The following is a 22,528-nucleotide window of genomic DNA, read 5'->3' as shown; positions in this document are numbered from 1 at the left end:
AGTCTGAAATGAAACTGAAGGGAGTATTGGATGCTCAATTGAGGATCTGCCAAGGAATGAGATGTTTTAAATCTTCCTTAATTAACCAACAAGGGTGGTTTTTACAAATGTTAGCAGAAGAACCTGTTCAAGAAGGGGACTCTTGTCTGGAAGAAGTAGCTGCAGTAGTAGATGAATTTTCTGATGTCTTTGCTGAGCCAGCTGGTTTGCCACCTAAAAAAAGTTTTGATCATCAAATTCTCTTGCAAGATAACACCACTCCTATCTCAGTAAGGCCTTACAGGTATCCCCATTACCAAAAACTGAAATAGAGACCATTGTTAAAGACTTGCTCAAGTCTGGGATAGTGAGGCCTAGTCAAAGCCATTTTTCTTCACCTGTTCTTTTTGTGAAAAAAGCAGATGGTTCATGGAGAATGTGCATTGATTACCGTGCACTTAATAAAGTGACCATCAAGGACAAGTTTCCAATACCTGTCATTGATGAACTTCTTGATGAGTTGTTTGGAGCAAATATGTTTTCAAAACTGGATCTTAGGTCTGGGTACCATCAGATTCGAGTCAAGGAAGAGGATATTGAGAAAACAGCTTTTCAAACTCATGAGGGCCATTATGAGTTTTTAGTAATGCCCTTTGGGCTTACTAATGCACCTGCAACTTTCCAAGGTTTAATGAATGAAATATTTAAACATTTTATAAGAAAGTTTGTTTTGGTGTTTTTTGATGATATTCTTGTGTACAGTTCTTCCTTGACTGATCATTTGGAGCATTTGAAGGTAGTGTTGGGGGTTTTAAGGCAGCATACTTTGTTTACAAAGAGGTCAAAGTGTAAGTTTGGCTTACAAGAAATTGACTACTTAGGTCACTTAATTTCTGAAAGAGGGGTGAGAGCAGATCCTTCTAAGTTGGCAGCTATGCTTGATTGGCCCATACCTGGTTCCTTAAAAACTTTGAGAGGCTTTTTAGGCCTTACTGGGTATTATAGAAAGTTCATAAGGAACTATGGCACCATTGCAGCACCTTTAACAAACTTGCTTAAGAAGAATGCCTTCAATTGGTCAGAACTAGCAACTAGAGCATTCCAGAAATTAAAGGAGGCAGTGACTGAGCCTCCTATTTTGAGGCTTCCTGATTTTACAAAGTGTTTCACAATTGAATGTGATGCCTCAGGCATTGGTCTTGGAGCAGTCCTTATGCAAGAAGGACAACCTATTGCTTTTTATAGCAAAGGTCTAAAGGGCAAGGCATTACTGCTGTCTACTTATGAAAATGAGCTTTTAGCTCTTATTTCTGCAGTCTCTAAGTGGAGACCTTATCTGTTAGGTCAATCTTTTAAGATAAAAATAGATCAACAAGCACTTAAACATCTTCTTGAGCAAAGAGTTGGTACTGAATTCCAACAGAAGTGGTTATCCAAGTTGTTGGGGTACAACTTTACCATTGAATACAAACGTGGCAAGGAAAATGTAGTTGCTGATGGGTTGTCAAGGCAGTATGAAGATGATTGTGTTGTGTTGGCTTTAATTACTTTTCCCACTCCTTTATGGATTCAGGAATTAAAGGATAGTTATAACCTATCCAATGAGTTAGTTGAGATTGTATCCAAACTCAATTCTGGGCTGTTGGGCCCTAAACATTATAGCTTGCAACAAGGGTTACTATTGAGAAAGGGCAAGTTGGTATTGGTTCCTAATTCTCCATTTAAGTTGAAGATTCTTGATTATCTTCATAACAATCCTCAAGCTGGACACGTGGGTTATAAGAAGACTCTTCAGAAAGCTAGAAGAGAATTTTATTGGCAAGGGATGAGGGTTGATATTCGAACCTTAGTGAGGGATGTGCCATTTGTCATACTACTAAACATGAAACAGTGAAGCCTGCAGGTCTTTTACAGCCATTGTCAATTCCTCATTCTCCTTGGTTAGATATAGCCATGGACTTTGTTGAAGGCCTTCCTCATTCCAATGGCTTTTCTGTCATTCTGTCTGTTATTGATAGATTGACTAAATTTGCTCACTTCTTTCCCTTATCCCATCCATTTACAACAGCTAAAGTGGCTCAGATTTTTTTCTCAGGGGTGTTCAAACTTCATGGAATGCCTAAGTCTATTGTGTTTGACAGGGATCCACTTTTCACTAGTTCATTTTGGAGGGAAATGTTTAAACTCCAAGGGATCTTACTTCATTATAGCTCAGCTTATCACCCACAATCTGATGGGCAAACTGAGAACTTAAACAAGAATGTGGAAGGCTATTTGAGATGTTATGTGAGTGATAAACCCAAGGAGTGGAGTAATTAGTTGTCCATGGCAGAATGATGCTACAATACAACACCCCATTCTTCAATAGGGATGTCCCCTTTTGAAGCACTCTATGGGTATGCACCTCCTAAGCTGCTGACTTATGTGCCTGGAACAACTTCTAATGCAGCTGTCGATCAACAATTGAGGTCCAGAGATGAGCTTTTGTCCTTGTTGAAAGACAATATCCAAAAAGCTTAGCATCGAATGAAGTTCTTTGCTGATGCCAAAAGAACTGGGAGGGAATTTCAGATTGGGGATTGGGTGTTCTTAAGGCTTCAACCTTATAGGCAAAAGACAGTGGCTTTAAGGCATAATTTAAAGCTGTCTCCAAGATTTTTTGGTCCATTCCAGGTGTAAGAAAGAATTGGGTCTGTGGCATACAGACTGGATTTACCTAGCTCATCTAAGATTCATCCTGTCTTCCATGTTTCTTGCCTCAAAAAGAAACTGGGTCAGGGTGTTTCTCCTTTACCAGTCCTTCCTCCAGTTGATATACAAGGGAGAGTACAGCCTGAACCTGAAGTAATCCTTGAGATAAGGATGAAAAGAGTTGGGAATCAAGCTGCAACCGAGGAATTAGTCAAGTGGGTTGGTGCCCCAAGTGAGGACAGTTCTTGGGAAGTTTTGTGGAAATTGATAAACTTGTATCCACACCTTGTGGGCAAGGTCCTTTGACGAGGGGGAAAATGTTAGGGCCTTGTGGGCAAGGTCCTTGAAGGGGTGGAGAATGTAAGGTGCAGAGGGTGGGATGTCATGGTAGCTGGTATGCAGAAGGGAAGTTGGCATCGAAAGGAAATAAGGAACAAAACGGTGCGTAACATTTGATAACAGAAATAACAGAACTTAAGTGAAACGGTGCGTATTGATCAATAGCAACGCGTAACAGAAATAACTGTCTGAACACTACAGACTGGCTCTTAACGACGACGTTTTAATCTTCTTCTTAGTTCTATAAATACAATCAGCAGAGCTGGTATCGAACTATCTTAGTGAAATTCTTCATTTCTTGTAAGGAGGTTTAGGGTTCCTCGAAAACCCTTGGCAAGAATCAATAAAGTGGTTCTTGATTTTATGTTCTGATTTGTGAGTGAGAGAGTAGAGTTACTGAACAATTCCCTTGAATTCTATTGTTACTGGTTTGGTACCTTACACTCCGATTCTAATGGATTTAGAATCCATAATTCCGATTCCGATTTCAACTATATATTGTATTGGATTCAACTTCGATTCCGATTTCAATTATATATTGTATTGGATTCAACTTCGGCTCTGGTCGATCCTCCGACTTGATCAGAGTAAGAGTCGAAGGTGTTTTCAGAATTAGTTCATTTCAAAATTGAGTTCAAGCATATATAGGCTTCCAAAATTTGTTAGCTGCTGTTCAAGATTGATGAGTTAAAAACATCAAAATAACTAACTTTTGTACGACCTTCTGTTAAGACAGGAGAACCATCTGCTGCTGCTATGCACGAGCACTACTCAAAGAAGAGCCTACGGCAGCACACTCTAGAAGAATCAAATATCGATGCCTAAGAGAATATTTGTGTAAAAGAAAATATGAGCTGGCACATATTTTGGGTACAGTTTGTTATGGCTATACGCCTATAAATGTAGTCACTCTTTGTACTGGGGATAAATGAGAAACACACAGCAATATTTGATTCTTCTACTTTTTCGTTTAGAACTTTCTCCATACACTTGGGTTGTTACTTTCTTTGTTACCTTCTATAGCTGCTATGTAATAATTCATAAAAGATTCATACCCTGCAAAAATACTATACAGAACGAAGAAAGCTCTAATTAGATGAAAAAAACATTCATGTTTAAATAGAGAGGATACCCCATTGATTGTCCCCAAAAGTCTCATGTGCATTTAAGAGAATCTCCAAAGAATAGGCACTTTTTAAGAGAATCTCTAAAGGAAGTATGATGCTACTATGGTTGCATCCTAATACCTTTAATCTTCCAAGTTTCGTGAGTTGAGAGAAGAAAATGTAAAACTCTATGCTTCCAAAGTTGTGTGTGTGTGTGTGTGTGTATATATATATATATATATATATATATATTTTTTTTTTATGTCGGAGAACTTCTCCAAAGCAGGATCCTTCGGACCCACCCCTACAAAGTAAACCCCGATCCCGTACACCGCACCCTCGGAAGTTTCCATACACAGAACTAGTTAAATCGCTGGCTTTTCACCACGGGGTGTGGCCCCAAAGGATTGTTTGCACCCATGAGGTATTGAACATTGGACCTTGAAGGGAGTGATACCCCAAGACCAAGGCCTTCACCACTTGGGCCAACCCCTTCGGATTAAAAGTTGTATATTATAAAAATGCCCTATTACATTGAAAAAAATAAATGCCTCAGACCACACCAAAAGATCCACATCAACTGAATTCACATGATAATATACTCTTAAGTTCGACTCAGCCAATGAACAAAGATTGTGTCTAAATGGGATGGGATGAAAGGAAAATGTAAATACCATTAACAGTGAACTATGATACTGATGCATACATGGAAAAGGTCGCCAAATCTTCATAGAAAAATGTCGCAAATTGAACTCCAATAGATATGATCAATCATGCACCAGTCTTCCAATATATCAATCATTCAAAACCTCATGTAATGTCTTAAAGATTTACAATTAGCTGCAGCTATTTTTCTAACGGAAGTAGGAAACTTGACACTCTGGAAAAAACGGCAAACAAAAAAAATGCCTTGGTGTTGGTGAAAAAAACTGCCGAAACCCATCTTACAATTATACAGCGCCATCTCTACTATTGCACACGATACATGATACATGGGAAAGACACAAATAATTACAATTTAGTAGAAGTAAGATCCTCGGAAGTTTGGTTAGTTTCCCAAAGAAGCTGTGTCATCTGGCCCAGCTAGTATGATCTGGCATTTTAAATGTTTGCAATCGATTATATAAAAGATGACGGCAGGGGAAGAGAGATTAAACTGATAACTAGAAGTTTTAATGTAAGGTATGTTGCTAGAAAGAATTTAGAGAGCACATACATTACAGTCAAACGCAAACCTCCTGGCCAGCATAATGGCTGCATTCCTCTCTCTCTCTGATTCAAAGGCTATTACAAAGGAAAGTCCTTTCTTTGCTTGCCAAAACAATGCCTGGGCTGCAGCATTCCCACCTCCTCTAACTCCACATAGCTAAGGCATGAAAGAATAGAATCAGGAATAACTGGCATGAGATGTAACTTATACCAGTTGAGACAAAGGAAAAACACTTTTACTTTCAGAAACACAAAAACGCAAGCCTGTCACCAAGGGAAAGGCTGGAATAAACAATGGTCTACCATAAACACATCACAATCACAGAAAATCTCCACTAAATTAGTAGCAAAGAACTTCAGATAATCAGACCCACCTACGACACTTTCGAGAGGTAATATTGAAAGGAAAACTTTGTTTCGATAAAAACAAATGCAGGAAAAATACAGAGAGGAAAAAAAGTAAAAAGGGTATTCCAGTTAGAGTGGTTGGGTACCAAAGATGCAGGTATAGAACTCGGTTCTTGAAAAATGTTTAATCAGCTAACCATAATTAAAGCATATGCACACCAGAGAGAGAGAGAGAGAGAGAGAGCTGAATTAGGAACATTATTTCCACTCATTTTAAAACTCAGTTCTATGAGAGAAAAAATATACTTTGATGGATGTTATTTTTCCATATTTTCGAGGTTGTCAAGGATGGCTCGCTGCAAATTAAGAAATGAAGCTTACATTGTTGCGAAATGTTTAAAAAGCTTTCATCTCTAACCAGTTTGTTTGAAGTTGATTTGGCTACCTTTTTTTCCTATTGTGTATTTCTCTTGGGAGACTCAAGGTTTCAATGGTAAGCTTTTTTAACATATTTTCCGACAAATATTTCAAGATGACCCAATACAGTTACCAACAATGTTTCAATGTATATATATAACTGCATATTCCATGTGCTCAACTATATTTGATTGAGTAGTGCTTCAGCCATAACAAGATTTTATAAAAGTAAACTCACAAACTGTCGTGGCTTCATGCGATACGTTAGATTTACTTTATAATAAAAGTAAATTTACAATCTGATGTACCGCATCAAGCCACATTAGTTTATAAGTTTACTTTTGTGAAATCATTTTTTGGCTAAAGCATTTCTCTATTCAATCCCTCACCCAACACTTTCTATACCTGCATCGCAGACCAATAGTATTCTTTGGCAATTGTTGTCTTTCCTTTACATAATTTTATCCTCATCTTTCCCACATGTAGCACATGAATGGATTCTGACTCGTAATTTCTACCATTCATCTGGGTAACAACGACCTGTAAAGTATGAAAAACCCATTGTCATAAGAGACCATACCACAGGTAATAAAAATAAACTCAGCAATTCCCCACTATCTGATTAAAATACATTTAAAAAAATAACGACTAGATGTTCACACAAACTGAGACCATACAGCAGGTGATAAAAATAAGGTCAGCAATTCCCCACCATCCGATGAAAATACATTTAAAAAAATAACGACTAGATGTTCACACAAACTGGACTAAACCAACCAATTGACTGACAACCAAATCGGCTCGGCTCATTTCAGTTGGTTTCTGCATGTTTGGCAGTTCAGTTTGATGCAGCAAATGTCAAAAACCAAACTTTTCTCAATGCTTAGTTTTTTGTCAGTGCTTAGTTATCAGTACATAAGATATGTACAGCAAGCCACCTACAAATAGGAAATATACACAAAAATCATGAGAATTAAGCCCATTAAAGTCTATAGAATAGATGTTAAGCTGTCCAGAGATTATCTGGCACAATTTTAAAAGAGGCCTCTATGAGTATTGAAGAAGGTCTTCAGCTCCTCCATTGCTCCTTCACGGACTCCAAAACTTCTTTCATTTCTTCCCTCCATATATACCATATGAAGCAGATAAGGACCATTCACACTTCCGCAATCCGTGAACTTATTTTAGAAGGTTGGGAAACCGATGTGCACCAAGCTGACCAACATGTCCCTCTTACATATTTCAGGAAAAAAAAAAAAAAAAAACAAACAAACAAAAAAAACCAAAACAAAACAGGATTGTTGCCCCACTATCTGAAACCTAAATAACATGACCATGCACAGGCCTCCACCCCAACATCCCCCAAAACAATAGCACATACTAAATAGATCTGTGCCAATTCAGAATCCCCTTCCCGATTCTCTCATTCTCACATCTACTGTCCATCTCACCTATAAAAATCTATAACCCCACTTTCATTAGTCAAAATGCAGAAACATCACTAAATTTTCAACAAAATCAACAGGAAATTCACACAGAACCTTATATTCATCTTCAAATTGATTAAATTTCCCAAAGTCTTCTGATTTCCCTCCAATCCTCTGCATCCAAGAACTACTTGTCCAAGCCCCTATTTTCATCACAAAATGGTCAATTCAGCTTTACCATGCATTCTTGCTACAATACCAGAGAAGAGGACCATTGCTCAAGGAGATCACAGTAGCTCCTTTGCAAACATTTATCCTTTTTTCTTTTAGACTTATTGCTCCCTTTCTTGTTTCCTTCAATCCCTGCTTCAGATTCAATTAAACTTTTCTCAACCTGCACACACGATGCTTTTTCTGTTTTCGTAAATATTTGGCTTTTCGATGAAGGATCACGCAACCCAATTCTAAGGTTTTTCTTCATTGGAAGGCGCCACGAATCGAGTCAGCTTAGAGTCCTGTAATCAGGGCAAAGCACAGATTGGCAGATAGCAACAGGAGCTCCGCTAGGGTGACCTCAGACAAAGCTCCAGAAGGGTTACAAGGCTCCGGCAGCTACTTTTGCTGGGGAACAGAAGCAGATTCAGTCTGTTGAGATTTTGGGAGTCAAATCATCCAACAGAACTCAACCTGGGTCAACTCAGAAGTGTGATACCTTGACGAACTGCATGGGCAATGATTCCTCAAAGGCACAGAAAGCACCGGTGAGCTTGGAACCAAGGTCCCCCCATACCAAAAGCTCTGCTCACCAGGTTCTGATGCCCGAAGTAATGATGATCGGCAGAGCATAGAGTTGAGAGAAAAACTACAACCAGTTGGTAATTTCTTTTGTATCTTGACTCATCATCCCATAGGCAACTTTTCTTGTCCATTCTCAACTCATAAGATGGGGGAACATTCTGCTAAGAGTCAGAAAATAAGACACTAAATCTGCATCCTTGCCTACAACTTTTGCGGCTTAAACACCTAAATCGTGCCTCTTCCAAAGCCACTTCAAATGGTTTAACAAGTAAATTGTTCAGCTGTTACATTTTTAAGAGTATTTAGCATAAATGGCATACTAAGAGGATAAATTCACCATTACAGTTTCTGTCATACAGAGATTGGATGTGGATAGTTTACACAAAGTGCACCAAAAACTTAAGAATTTGGTCAAATATGATTCCTTTTTTCTTCAGATGAGGAACCGATATATTTAAAAGTAGGTTGTGATAGTAAAGGGAACAGTGGATAGCCACTTAAAAAAAATATATAAAAAGGCCAAAAAGGTGCAAAAGATGCACCTTTCAACTCACCTCAGTTCACAAAGCATAAGCCCAACAAGACTACAATTTAACTATCCTCAAGATTTTTTTATGCCTTTGTCCTAAGGCAATCCTTCAATCTGCTTGTGACCTGGTATTTTATTTTCAAGTTTAAAAGGATTATATGATGCCGGAATACTGCATCTTTGACGCCTCGATCTAGACAGAAATCGACAAATCATGATTCAATCAATGGGCCCGTTCTGAGCTTTACCCATGGCTAACAGAAAACACTACAGGGAAAATGGTGAATGTAGTATCATCAAGATGACCATAAAATGATGCACATCCCCCTTACAACTAAACTCTTAAGTGTTATCAGACATTGAAGCTGACATACATTTAGTTATCTGCAGAAATGAAAGTTGAATAGGATTAGGAAAACCTACATTGAATTCAACATCATGTTTCCGCACAAGTGCCTCCACGTAGCTTCCCAAACCAGCAGCTGCTCAAGAAAATAGAATCGGCCTTTTTTCAGTTTATTTTAACAGTATAAGCAAACAAACATACTTTGCAAATGATATGAGAATCACAAGAACATGATATTAATAAACATGAATAAATGATGTGAAATGGAAACCACACAAAATGATATTTCTAAATTGAATGAACAATGCCAATGAGTGCTGACTCAAATGGTAACTTTGGTCGCATAGGACACTGTAGAGGGTGACATCGTCGGTTCAAGACCCACTAGATGCATGTGAAACTTACCAACAAAAACAAAAGAATCAAAGAAACACCAAATGGGAGTAAGGATCAAAAGTAGACCTGGATCAATGGGACCAGCCGTTTTCAATGAGATTTGCTGTCCTTCTGAAACAATGTCAGCTTGCAAGATTCTCCCAACATCAAAAGGCTCAGGAGCATAAACTGACTTGGTAGCTCCTGAAATAGGGGAAGTTGAATCAGAAATATTTAAAAAGATAATAATACTTCTAAGTTTTGCAGCTGTGTCAAGTTTGATGCCTTGGAACAATAAATTCAACATAATACCCACAACTAACATATGATTATGATCACAACAGCTAATGTGAGTAAAAAAGGCAAGTGTTTATGATGTGAAACCAGAGACAACCAGCCACAAATACAAAGAAAAATTAATATAAGAGTTTGTGACCTGTCGACCACTAGGCAGTTTTTCACATGTTAGTTGCCTATTTCTTAGGGCATGTTTGGCAAACATGAGAATATCCAAAATTCTCAAAATTTTTCATAACTTCATTACCAAACATCACTCAAACACATAACACTTTTCAATTTCAAATTTTCAACTTTTACATCTAATCATTACTCAAACACAAAAATAATACAACTTTTACAAACTTCAAACAAAAATAATATTAAAAAATTACAAAACTTTATCTATTCTCTTTCACAAACTCCAATACAATGATAGCATTGTAAAATATTTGAACTTTGTTTAATAATAAATTACTTATCAAAAAAAAAAACTCCCATACAATACTTATTTTAAAATATATTTTTATTCAACTTAATCTCTCTCCTTTCCCAAAACCCAATAAAACATCTTCACTCAAACCATTCTACTACTATTTACAAAATTTTGAGATACTTTAAGCATCCAAACATGCCCTTAGTATAGGGAGAAAAAAAATGCCAGAAAAGGTCTAGCTGCAGAGATCTGCACCATAGCACCCAAGCATTCATGGAAGAAATTCTGATTATATCTTTTTGACATAACATTCTAGGCTGCCTCCAGTTAATTTAATCACTGTCCCCCCAAGCCAAATATCTGAATCAGGGGCTTACCTCTTTCTCTCACCTCCAAGCTTAAGCCACTACTGCTTTGAGCAACAATAATGTTCCACCTCAAGCAATTGATAGAGTTTCACCTTTATGATAGATTAAAACACTTGAACCTAAATGGAGCAAGTTCAAGGGTAAATGGTATACAGGCATAATATCTAGGAAGTATATAGTGGGGAAAGTGATTTTTGAAGGCACTGAGCTTAATCAAGGAAGGATGTAACTGAGCTTCACTGTTCATTTTCCCTCACTCTGGATGAATGAACTATGCCTGCCTATGCAGGATGGCATTAAATAAATCTCTCTGGACCCTGGAGACTCCTCCCAACAAGCTTTGCCAGTAGGGATACAATTTTTTGCCTAGGTCTTAACTAGGGATCCGTCAACCTGTTATCTCATTCCTCAACTAAGACCATGCCCCCCTTTGTATTATAGGCCAACGTGAGTTTTTTCATTACCGCCACCACCAATTTAATCTCACCGCATCTAGATGCAATGTAAATGTTTAAGCCCACTTTACTGCAGTCGCATACCAGGCACACAAAAGAAGCCACGTCAACAAGATTCCAATATTTTTCCCACACAAGCATATATCTACTGTCCTGTTGAAATAGTTTGAATAAAATTGAGAATTAACCAAAAGCAACTTCTTTCCTACAGTCTTTAGAATTATGTAAATAGTTTATGTTTGTTAGGGAGTATGTGCCAAGGACCTTAGATGATATTCCAATCCCTAACACTAAAGCACAAATGAGAGTGCATAGGTTATGGGTAGATACTTTATATCCTTTGATCTGTACATAACCCTTCCATTCTCATACTCTTAAGAACAATTCTGAAATAATCATGAACTTTTGCTACAAAAAGGGAAAAAAAAACGTGAAGGAAAAATCATATATCTGTCATAAACTTGGAATTTATTTAGATGGGTAACACAATAGGGCAATCACTATGGTTATCTATACACAAAAGACAGCACAAAAGTCCACAGTGTGAAAATCAATATTACTGCACATAGACCTGATATAAGCTCCTTCTTGCCCCCTTCAGCTGATACACGATACCATTGAATCAAACATTTAGACATTTCTGGAGCATTATCAGAGCAAGGTTGAATGCGCAAGTATGAACCTAAAGCTTCGTGCCCATCTAATTCAAATAAATGGGAACTGTTTTCCACAACTCTCTTGCTCGTTGCCAGCTGTAGAAGGTATGAGGCAAACATTAAGGGCACACCAAATTAATGAAGAAACTTGCATTTCCAAGCAAGAAGATAAAAAAGAAAAATAAAAAATCAATGGTTCTTTTTTTTTACCAGTAATAGAAAATTTTATTGAAAAACATAAAAGGTATAACCCAAGTACACAAGATGTATACAAGAGAAACACCTATTTAGAAATAGAACAAGATACAAGGAAATGATGAAAATTCCTCCTGTTAAAACCTATTCCCAACTTCCCAAAGGTACAGAGCATTGAAGAAGAAAGTTTTAAGCTCATCCATCTTCCGCTCACGGTCCTCAAAAGATTAATAAAAATAACAATAAAAGAATAGATTTTTTTTTTATACGTAATAATTTTATTCAGAGAAATAGGCATAAGCCCAAGTACACAGGACTTATACAAAGGAAATACCTACATCTTCCAGAAACAAAAAGAAAACTACCACCATAAAGCTAAAACAGATGCAGAAAATTATCCGCCATTACAAAAGCTAAAACAATAAAAGAATAGATCAGCAAACCCCAACAAAACAACAATATTTATCAATTCTAGCCACATGAAATCCAAAGAAGGGGGCTGATGATTTGTTGGCTCAGATCAGATAATCAATAGACACAATACGTTTTTCATTTCCAGTACCCTACACAGGCATCTATAAAGTATACAAAGGATATAACAAATAAGTAGACATGGCAAGCTTTCCATTGCAACAAGTGCTTATTCCTATTCAAATTTCTGCAACTCTTTACCCAATATATATATATATATATATTATATTATTTTGTAGCTTGCTTCAAACTTTTAAAGTTAAGAAAGAACCCACATCCATGGACCTACCTATGGTCAGACTAGAATTTCACATCATTGCCTCTAAAGATGCACACACTTGGCACTTGGCTCCCTTACAAAACTTAAACTATGGAACAAACCAATTTATTGAAAAACACTACAAGAAAGATTGATATATTAATGATAGAAAAAAATTTAATAAATACACGAAAATTCAGAGAAAGTAAACATGAATTAATTCACCCGCGAGGCGGGGGGGAGGAAACAAGCGCTGCCAATAAATTAGGCATATCTTAACATATATATTTTTCTTTCGTAAGTAACAATTCTGAGTTTCATTAAAAAGATGTATTAACCTATGGGTAAAATAAAATTTTGTTGATAGAAGTAAATAGGCATAGCCCTAGTACACAGGAGGTATACAAAGAGAACACCTATTTAACCTATATTTTTTTTTTTTTTTTCACAATTTAACCTACATTAAGCCAATGCTTTTAAAACTCACGAGATTGTACCCAAACCTGCAAACATAGGGCAAAACAATAAACAAACCTCTTTCTGAAGCCGGAGGGAATGCTTAGACTTCTCTGCAAGTTGTGCCCTTAATGCTCGAAGCTCAAGCTCCATGTCCATAACCTGGAAATCGATGTATTAATCACTCATTATTGAGAATAGCATCCAGTCGATACTTGAAAAAAAAATAAAGAGCATTTATGACTAAGAAATAAATAAATAAATAGCCACATGGCTAGAGAACAATAAGTTTGACTACCAAAAAGGAAGATGAGCCAACTTTCAGCACAAAGCTTTAAGAATATCTGTGAACGCTAGAAACGTAGGAGGGAATATAGAAAAGATAGTCGAGGTGGAAAAAGTCAGTGTTGCTGATCATCTCATCTAAGCATCCAGCTTTGCCATTTACAAGTGATGCACCTCTTAAAATTGAAGTATGGCACCTATTAACAAGTCATAAGCTCTCTCACCCAGTGCCAACACACCCATCTTCCTTAATTATCTGCTTCATGTTGGTGATGCAGCCATGGAAGAAAGGTTAGGTTTAGGTCTCTAGAGTAATTGTTACATATTTCGAACTAGGGTTCCCAATTTTCTAGTGTCAAGTGAGCCTGAACGCACTTCACAAGTCTTCTAAACAAGTAATTCAGGTACTCACACTCGACAACTCAAGGAAATGCCGATTCATCATCATGAAGTGGTGTTGTATGTGCAAAAAGAGTGGGGAGTCAGTTGATCACTTATTACTTCATTGTGAGATTGTCATGACATTATGGAATGACTTCTTCACTCGGGTGGGACTAACTCGGGTGATGGCGAGAAGGGTGATCGATCTTTTAGCATCTTGGAGGCCTTCAGAGTAACTCTCGTATTGTAGCAATATGGAAGATGGTCCCAATATGCTTATGGTGGTGCATTTGGAGGGAAAGGAATGACAAAATCTTTGAAGATCGAGAGCGACCAATGGAAGAGCTTAGGAAATTCTTTTTGAATACATTACTTCATTGGTCGGTTGTAATTGATTTCAATGGAATGAGTTTTCATGAATTTCTTGTATTGCTAAACTAGCATGCACATGCGACGCTCTTGTATATGTCCCGTATACCTAGACTTTTGCCTATTCATATGATCAATAAAATCTTGTTTACCAATAAATAAATAAAAAAAAAACAAGTACTTCAGTTTCAAATGAAGGGAGCTTGGAAGTGACCTATCATCTATCGATAGGCAAGAACCTAACTTTTGGAAACATTTATTGTCAGGAAAAGGAAGCAAGAGATCTGTATAGCTAAGATTCAATTTAATATGCTCACACCGAAATCCCAATAGCTCCATCCACCCTAGAAAGTCATTTCGACCTACAGAAACTTGATCCATGATGGGAACTCTTCACAAATAAATTGTCCATTGCTGAACTGTATGTTTAGTAGTTCATACGGAACAAGACAGTGCAAAACAGTCAACTCATACTCAGATGAACTGAATAGCTACACAAACCAAACAACATGTGAAACACTTGAGATGTTAGGATGAATTAGAACAAAACATGGTAAGATGAACAGGTCTACAGAGGAGAAACACATGGAAACCCATATATGTGCATATTACAAGAAAAAAAAAGACAAATTTAAAAAATAGAAAAAAAAAATGACAATGCATGTGTGCACACACCTTGCTTGGCTGATGCAGCATTTTGATTCGTCTAGCCTCTTGGACCTCCTTCATCAGTTCATCCAAGTCCTAAAAGTCCCAAATAAAAATTATTTGTTCAAAAGAATAATTAGACAATAAAGGTAGGTATGCCATATCAATTAATCTCTAGTTTTCACATTGGCATACACTACTATACACCACCATAGAGAACATAAAAAGATATTAAATACTAACATTTTGCCCCTGAATTACCATTTCCTTTGCAATGTAAACCTCAAAATAAAAATTTTGACGCATTGCATCCACAAACTACTGAAAAATATACCATGTGGCACACTCTTAGAAGCCAAATCTTGATGGAACTTTTTTTTTTTTATTGGCACCTAGTGTTCGAGAACAAAGTCCCGACTGATCCCGAGAGTGCACAGGCCCTCGACAAGAAGTTTCCCACAAGTGCACATCGGGTAATTCAAGGGGAAGTTCTCCCAGTCAGATAGCCCCTAGAAATTGTTTGCACCCAAGAGGATTTGAACCTTAGACCAGGAGGGAACATATCACCAAGACCAAGGCCTTTACCACTTGAACCAACCCCTAGCGGTTAAATCTTGATGGAACTTTCACATTGCAAAATTTTGGAAGCTCAAAGTCTATATTAAAATGTGATAGTAAGCACTCTTGAAAATAGACATAATATATACCTGCTTTCCAGAACCACGAGAAATTCGATCTTGTTCTTGAAGGGCCTCTTCCACTCTCAGGACTACTGCTCTAGCATTGTCTATTTCAGCACGAGCAAAAGCTCTTTCCTCATCAACAAGTCTTTTAGCATCTTCTGAAGCCTGCAATTGGATCTAAACATTCAAAAGCAGGCAACACAAAAGAGGCATTTCTGTGCATGGACTAAAAATGGATCTAAACACTCAATGGAGGGATAAACAAGAAGCCCTTCAGTGCAAGGACTAAAAAGTAAGAGATAAATAAGCATTTATAATCATGAAATATTAATTTTTGATAGTTATAATCATGAAATATTAATAACAAAAGCCAAAAGTGAGTGAATGGTTTAAGGAACACAACTGGCGAAAATAACGAAATAAGTTTTTTTTTTTTTTTTTAGAGAGAGAGAGAGAGTAGGTTTTGAGTGGTATCATAAGGACCAAAAGGCCTGAGCAAAATGGGGAAAAAAGAAGGTGATATATGTTTAGTCCTAATGGAAAACAAGCTTTTAAGAATGATAATTTTAGATTTAGGGCTGGTTTGGTTACACAAAACCAAAGTATCTCATCTCATATAATCATTACAACTTTCTCAAACTCCCACACAAAATATAATAAACAATTCAACTTTTTCAAATCCCAAAACAATAATACTATTAAAAAATTATATTATAATTATATTTTATTCAACTTTCAACAAAGCATATCATCTCATCTCATCTGAACTGCATAACCAAACGAGGCCTTATACAAAATAGTAATAGAATCAGGGCATATCTTTTTCTTCCCCTTCTGTACAAAGTACTTGAATGTAAGGCAAAAATGTGTGGAACACAAACAGGGGAAAAACATAAATTTTACCAAAGAGAATTAAATGCTTTCCCACCTATTTATCAAATACTACAATGCAATCTTGCCCTTACCTTTACATTAAAACGAATAAAAGATTGCATCACAACTCTTTTAATAATTGATTGGTAAAGGTTATGGTAGGAAAGTAAATAAAGTTATGCTTGACTTTTGACAATGGACAAATATTTTGAGACACCCAGAAAAGGGAATCTGGAGTATCTTGATAGATGGGTTGAGTAAGAAAGAGGTAAAAAGTTGAAGAAACAAAAGTATCTCAACAGAGATAGAGAAGGAGACCATGGAGAATTTTGCAACTTATTACGCACTAGGTTCTGTTACAGGAACTTGACAGTACTTCTGCAACTATATCAGGTACTGTAAGGTGTTACATGTTAGGAACTTTACTGCGAACAAGTTCTTAACAATATATTGCATTTCTTTTTTTTATAAGTAATAATGATCTTAATTATAAAGCACGAAAGGTGAAACCTGAGTTCACAGGAAGTATAAATGAGAGACGCATATTTAGAAGCAAAAGATATAAGAAAATCATGCAACTTTAGTCCATTAAAGTCAACAGAAACCACATGAGAAAGGTGTTGATTAAAATAAGTTTTAGGCTCTTCCAACATTTTTTTTTTTTTTTTGATAAGTAAGAATAAAAAAGTCCATTTTTTTTTTTTTTTTAGGCTCTTCCAACATACATTTGAATTTTTTTTTTTTATTGGCACCGGCTGTTCGGGAACAAAGTCTCAACTAATCCTAGGGGTGCGCAAGCCCTCATCAAGCAGTTTCCTGAAAGTGCACCTGGGTTGTTCAAGGGGAAATCCCCCCATTATGATGACCCCTAAAATAGTTTGCACCTAAGCATTCAAACCTTAGACTTGGAGGGAGCGTGCCAACAAAACCAAGACCCTTACCACTTGAGCCAACTCCTAAGGGTTAACATACATTTGCATTTCTTATAAATATTGTCATTTCTTTCCTTCCAAATACACCAAATGAAGCAAGTAGAAACCATCTTCTACACTGCAATGATCTGCAGACTGCTACTTAACCCTTTCAAGGTATAAAAAGGACCCACAATGCTTCTGGGCATGACCCAATGATACTTATGTTTCACATTATTTGCTTTCATATGATATGTAAATGATGCAATTATGATTTTTAGAAATCCATATTTAAAGTATGATAATGGTATGGTATGCACTTATTGAGTTTTCAACTCATTTTAGTTTGTTCTTATCTTTTAACCACCAAGTGAGGAAGATGTTCAAGACGATGAGCAGGCAGGTCAAGATTGGATGGAAAAATCTAGCTTCGAGAACTTTATGCTACTATCTAGACTAGTTGGTATAGATTTACTATTAATTGTTTATTTGTTTATTTCCTTCCGCAATTAAGGTTCTTATTATGTTTTTATGACTTGGTTCAATTGAAGGATTTTTATGATTTAATGAAGTATTTATTAATTATGTGGGTCTCTTGCCTAGTGCAAGTTATGTGTCACGTGACATCCCTAGGCTACGGGAGGGGGTGTTATAACCTCAGTGAGTATAGAAGGAATTTCCAATTGACATGACCATGCACCTTCTCAATGTCCACTTTGCATAGAACCCAAGGCTCTCATTAGCTATAAAGAGCGGAATCTAAAATATGTCTACCTCTTAACAAATGTATTATGTGGCTTCAAAATGACCTTTTCAACCACCAAAGACAACCTATTAGCAAAAACTCAGAAATGATCATGTCAATCCCACTCACCAAACTTACAGGTCTGTAATCCTTAAGATACACTCTCCAAATTGTTTTGGTATAAGAGTGATAAAGGAAGAATTAAGGCTTTTTTTTCAAATTTACTGCTGGCATGTAGATCCTGAAATACTTGCATAATGTCTTTTCTAACCACCTGCCACTGTCTTGAAAGAAAGCCATAGAGAAACCATCTGAGTCAAGGGCCTTTTTACTATTTCAAGGCATTCACTACTTTGCGTACCTCAATCTCCTCAAAACATCTCTCAAGCCACACTGTCTCCTATTCCCCATATTAAAAGCTGATCCATCAAGTAAGGGTCTCCAATAAAGCTGTTCAGTAAATACACTAACATAAATTACGCAATATGATTTCTAATCTATTCTTTACAGCTAGGAATTGAGCCTCAACAGACAGATTTTTTTTCTCTGATTCGAGTCAGCCAATTTGATGAAACAGCTGTCCACTTATTGCCTTCTTTCAACCATGTATCTCTTGACTTCTGGCTCCGGCATATTTCCTCCAATAATGCACAGCTCAAGTCATGCATTACCTAATTTTTACCCATCTTCTCATCTCCACTTAAATGTCTTACTCCTTCCATCCTATCAAAAGCTTGTAACTCATCCATAAGAGACTTTACCTGATGTTACACAATCCAAAAGTTATTTCGTTCCACTGCTTTAAGTTCCCTTTTAAAGCCTTAAGTTCTAGGTCAATAAGTAACTTGAGGATCCTTGAAAGTGGCATGATGACCACCTCTGTCTAATCTTTTCAACAAACCTCCAGTCTTTAACCACATATTTTCAAATTTGGAATATCTTTTACCACTATGAATACCACTCCAATCCAGAAGAAGAGGGAAAGGGTCTAACTATAGGCGTGCCAACTCTTTTGATTCAAATCTAGATAGCCTCCAACTCCGGGCCATGGGGAAACTAGAAATATATCGTTTCTATACCAAGATGGAAAGTATTTTACGAACTAGGAAAATAAATTAGCTTTCCATCTTCCCTTTGTTCAAACTTAAACATCCAACCAAAAGAAGAGGGAAAGGGTCTAAGTATAGGTGTGCCAACTCTTTTGATTCAAATCTTGATAGCCTCCAACTCCGGGCCATGGGGAAACTAGAAATATATCGTTTCTATACCAAGATGGAAAGTATTTTACGAACTAGGAAAATAAATTAGCTTTCCATCTTCCCCTTGTTCAAACTTAAACATCCAAAACCTTATCAACTCTAAGATGCTTGGAGAAATCACTATGTACCAAGCGGATGGCATTGTCCAATAATACAATTTCCAATGGATTAGATATGTGATAATTGCTGTCAAAGCATCTCAATTAGATATTTCATCTTTTTTTTACGAATGACAATACTCTCAACCTACTTCAAAAGCAGATCATTCTTTAATAGCTCCACACAAGCACTAAGACAATTATTCATTCAATTCTTTCAGTTATTAAGATGTATTAGAATTGATTTCAGAAGTTAAAAAAATTTTATTGATGAAAATGCACAACAGAAACCCAGTTCTATCACCCAGATTCTACGAAAGAAGTTCATCTCACCTGCTTAAGAAAATTTGCTAGTTTCTTCACTTCTGCCTTCTCTTGTAATAACTCCCCTTCCCTTTGAGTCAGCTGAACTGCTAAAGCCTCCACCTAGAAGAAGTGGCAACAATTTGGCAATGATTACTTGCTTCACATGGAATATAAAATAGCCTATAGTACTTATATTAACAAGAAATCTAACCAACAGGAAGAATCATTAACAGGAGAAATACAAGCAGCAATTTGGAAAGAATCATTACAGTTTTAAGTGGAAAATATTATCATCTATAATATTTATATGACAAAAAAACCTAACTGACCAAGAGAATCAAGTAAGTAACCAACTGAAAAAGTTATGTGTGTGGCACAAGAATACAGAAAGTAACAAACCCAAATAAAATGGAGGATGATATAGAAACCAACCATAGAAATAGCCTCCTCTACATCATCCTTGTTTCTACCAGCCACACGCCCTTTTAAGGATTCCAGTGCATCCCTAAGCTTCTTCAAAAGAACGTGTTTCTCCAATGAAGCTGCCTCCCTCAGCCTAGCCTGAAGTTCACAAATAACTGAATTATAAGTTGGTTTGCTCTATCATCCACTCCCTTCAGAAATAATTCTTATTCTTGCCAATTGGACACAAAAACAACAGAATAAAAGTAGCATTCTAATATGAAACAAACCAACAGTTTTCCAAGTTGTTTACACTGTAAACAGACTGTTCTTTCAACTGCAATTAGAACTGCTACTTGGCATATCTTAACTGAGTTATTAAATTTTCTAAAACCTTAATAACATATACAATTTTCTGAGACCTTAGTTTTCTCAGTGACCAAAAGCTCAGGAGAAAAAAAAAAGAGAAAAGAACAAGATGATAAGAAAAAAAATTATGAGAAAATAATTAAGAAGTCTCACGCAAACACAAATAGAACACTGTTTCTTAACATTACAAAAAACCATAAAAATTTTACGTAAAACTTAACCTCTTCAGATAACTTAGCAGCTGCAGCCAACCCCTTCTCAAATTTACTGGCGAGGTCACGAACTGAGAGGCGATTCTGCTGTTCCAAAAGTTGTGCCGTCTCACGAGCAACAACTTCCTTCATGGATAGCACTTTAGGGTCATCCTTTGCCTCCACAATCTGATTGTTAGCTCCAATTTTGTAATTTGGAAAACGACTGGAATTAAATATCACGTCAGCAGATACTGCCGGGACTGCATCCTTTTGCATGGTGTCAGCAAAATCACGGGTCACCCTTGTCATAATCTCAGACCAACTACAACTGTTAACCACCAAAAGTGAGATACATCGAAAAGGATTGAACCACAGAATAACTGTAAGAAGACAGCACTTCATTCTATTGTAAGAATAAGGTGGAGGGGGAGGGGGAGGCCAGTTCAAACCCACCGGGTGCATTTGTAACTTCTTAAAAAAGGAATCAAGAAAACCTCTCAAACTCCTTTAAATTGTGGGTCAGAGCCTGCCAAACCACATTACTTCAATTAAGGAATTAATTTCAAAAGTTTATCTGCTTGGTCAGTCCGAGAATCCAGGAAAACATTTTTTTACAAGTGAAAATCTAGTAAAACACGGGCAACAAACTATTTTTACTCTTGAAAATTCCATGATTTAGGAGCGGCGGACAAGAAACATATAAAGAGAAACATTCACATACACAGCTTAGTCGAGAAGTTAAATTATTACTTGAAAATATAATCAGCAAGAAATTCGGGTTCAAAATATGTCTACAACCTCTTTTTCCTTTGTTTTTTCGGAAATCAAACAGCTGATTGCAGCAAACAACAATCCCCGCACAAACAAATAGAACTCAGAAAATTCAAATTCAACTTCTTTCCATATTTTCACCCCATAGTTCAAAAAATAAATTTTCTTCTACAAGGGAAACAAAACAAGCAACTTACACTGATCAAGATAATTGAAACGATAGTATAAAACACATAATATATGCATAGCCCGAAGAAAATAGACGAGATGTACAGAAAATGAAAGAAGAACAATAGCAAATGCAATTACCCATTACAGCTTTGAAGTCAGAACTAGAGGTAAGATAACAAGAGCAAAAAACCCTAATTCTTCGGGTTCCCTTTCCTGGTCTTTGTTAAATTTACTGGGGAGAGAGAGAGATGCAGAAAACTGCGTAAACAAAAAAGGAGACTTGGACTCACCGATTATGAAGGGTAGGTGTGAATAAGTAAATACCGGGGGGAGCCTAAGATTAGAGATTCCCTGGATCAGATAGAGGCAGACACCTCCAATTCAACTTAATTATCCAATGAGAGAGAGAGAGAGGGGTGATAGAGTCTGCGGGAAGAGAATATGCAAAGGAAGAAGGAAAGACAGTAGTGCAGCTTTTTGAAAAGTGAGAGAGAGAGAGAGCTGCTGATGTTACGCTTTTGTTTATGATTTTGGTTCGGATGGGGGGCTGTAGGGGGAGTTGTGTTGAATTGGATACTCTATTGTCATGACTCATGCGTGTGCTTCAAACTTCAAACTCCTTGGCGGTCCCACTTCTTGTTCTGTCTTTTTTTCCTTTTTTTTTTTTTAAGGTTAAATAAATAATATAATCAACTTTGTGGTAGACGTGTGTCTGCTTCAATCGAATCCAATACAATCACAATCCACAATCAGAATTAATTAGTAAATAGACAATTTCTCCTTTTCAATTAATTTGATTAAGCAATAAGTTTTTTATTCTTATACTTATTTTGTTAATTATATTATGATGTGATCTATTTTAAATTAATAAAAGATTAATATTTTAATAACAACAATAAGAGAATATTGAAAGTTTTTCTTAATTGA

At 36.6% G+C, this 22,528-nt stretch overlaps 1 protein-coding gene across 5 annotated transcripts; it reads right to left on the bottom strand.

Annotated features, from left to right (window-relative positions):
* Positions 1-3,476: 3,476 nt before the first annotated feature.
* LOC121239541 (stomatal closure-related actin-binding protein 1-like) lies at positions 3,477-22,150 on the bottom strand. Of its 5 annotated transcripts, none has more exons than XR_005935316.1 (14): positions 21,740-21,877; positions 20,687-20,986; positions 20,094-20,255; positions 19,722-19,814; positions 15,527-15,667; positions 14,847-14,915; positions 13,215-13,298; positions 11,671-11,851; positions 9,652-9,768; positions 9,267-9,325; positions 6,495-6,629; positions 5,332-5,481; positions 3,541-3,675; positions 3,477-3,500 (listed from the first exon to the last, which is right to left on the bottom strand). XR_005935316.1 is itself a non-coding variant. In XM_041136807.1 (13 exons), the coding sequence occupies exons 2-13, from the start codon at positions 20,966-20,968 to the stop codon at positions 5,164-5,166; spliced, it is 1,518 nt and encodes a 505-aa protein (XP_040992741.1). In that variant the 5' UTR covers positions 20,969-20,986; positions 21,892-22,148; the 3' UTR covers positions 4,854-5,163. The 5 variants fall into 5 exon arrangements, 2 of the variants coding, with proteins under 2 accessions (XP_040992741.1, XP_040992742.1); XR_005935315.1 differs by lacking the exon at positions 21,740-21,877 and adding an exon at positions 21,892-22,150 and having other exon boundaries at positions 3,478-3,500; XR_005935317.1 differs by lacking the exon at positions 21,740-21,877 and adding an exon at positions 21,892-22,148 and having other exon boundaries at positions 3,482-3,500; positions 20,127-20,255.
* Positions 22,151-22,528: the final 378 nt, after the last annotated feature.

Source organism: Juglans microcarpa x Juglans regia, chromosome 7D (genome assembly GCF_004785595.1).
Source record: "Juglans microcarpa x Juglans regia isolate MS1-56 chromosome 7D, Jm3101_v1.0, whole genome shotgun sequence".
Classification (NCBI taxonomy): Eukaryota; Viridiplantae; Streptophyta; class Magnoliopsida; order Fagales; family Juglandaceae; genus Juglans; species Juglans microcarpa x Juglans regia.
Note: the sequence above shows the minus strand (reverse complement) of the source record. Positions and strands in the feature narration are given on the sequence as shown.

Bases quoted from the DNA above. Each gene is read 5' to 3' on its own strand.
- LOC121239541 (XM_041136807.1), bottom strand. From the start codon at position 20,968: ATGACAAGGGTGACCCGTGATTTTGCTGACACCATGCAAAAGGATGCA. The intron at 14,916-15,526 runs GTATATATTATG...TGGGACTTTTAG, and splicing joins CTCGTGGTTCTGGAAAGCAG to GACTTGGATGAACTGATGAA. The intron at 5,482-6,494 runs GTATAGAAAGTG...TTCATGCCTTAG, and splicing joins ACTATTGGTCTGCGATGCAG to CTATGTGGAGTTAGAGGAGG.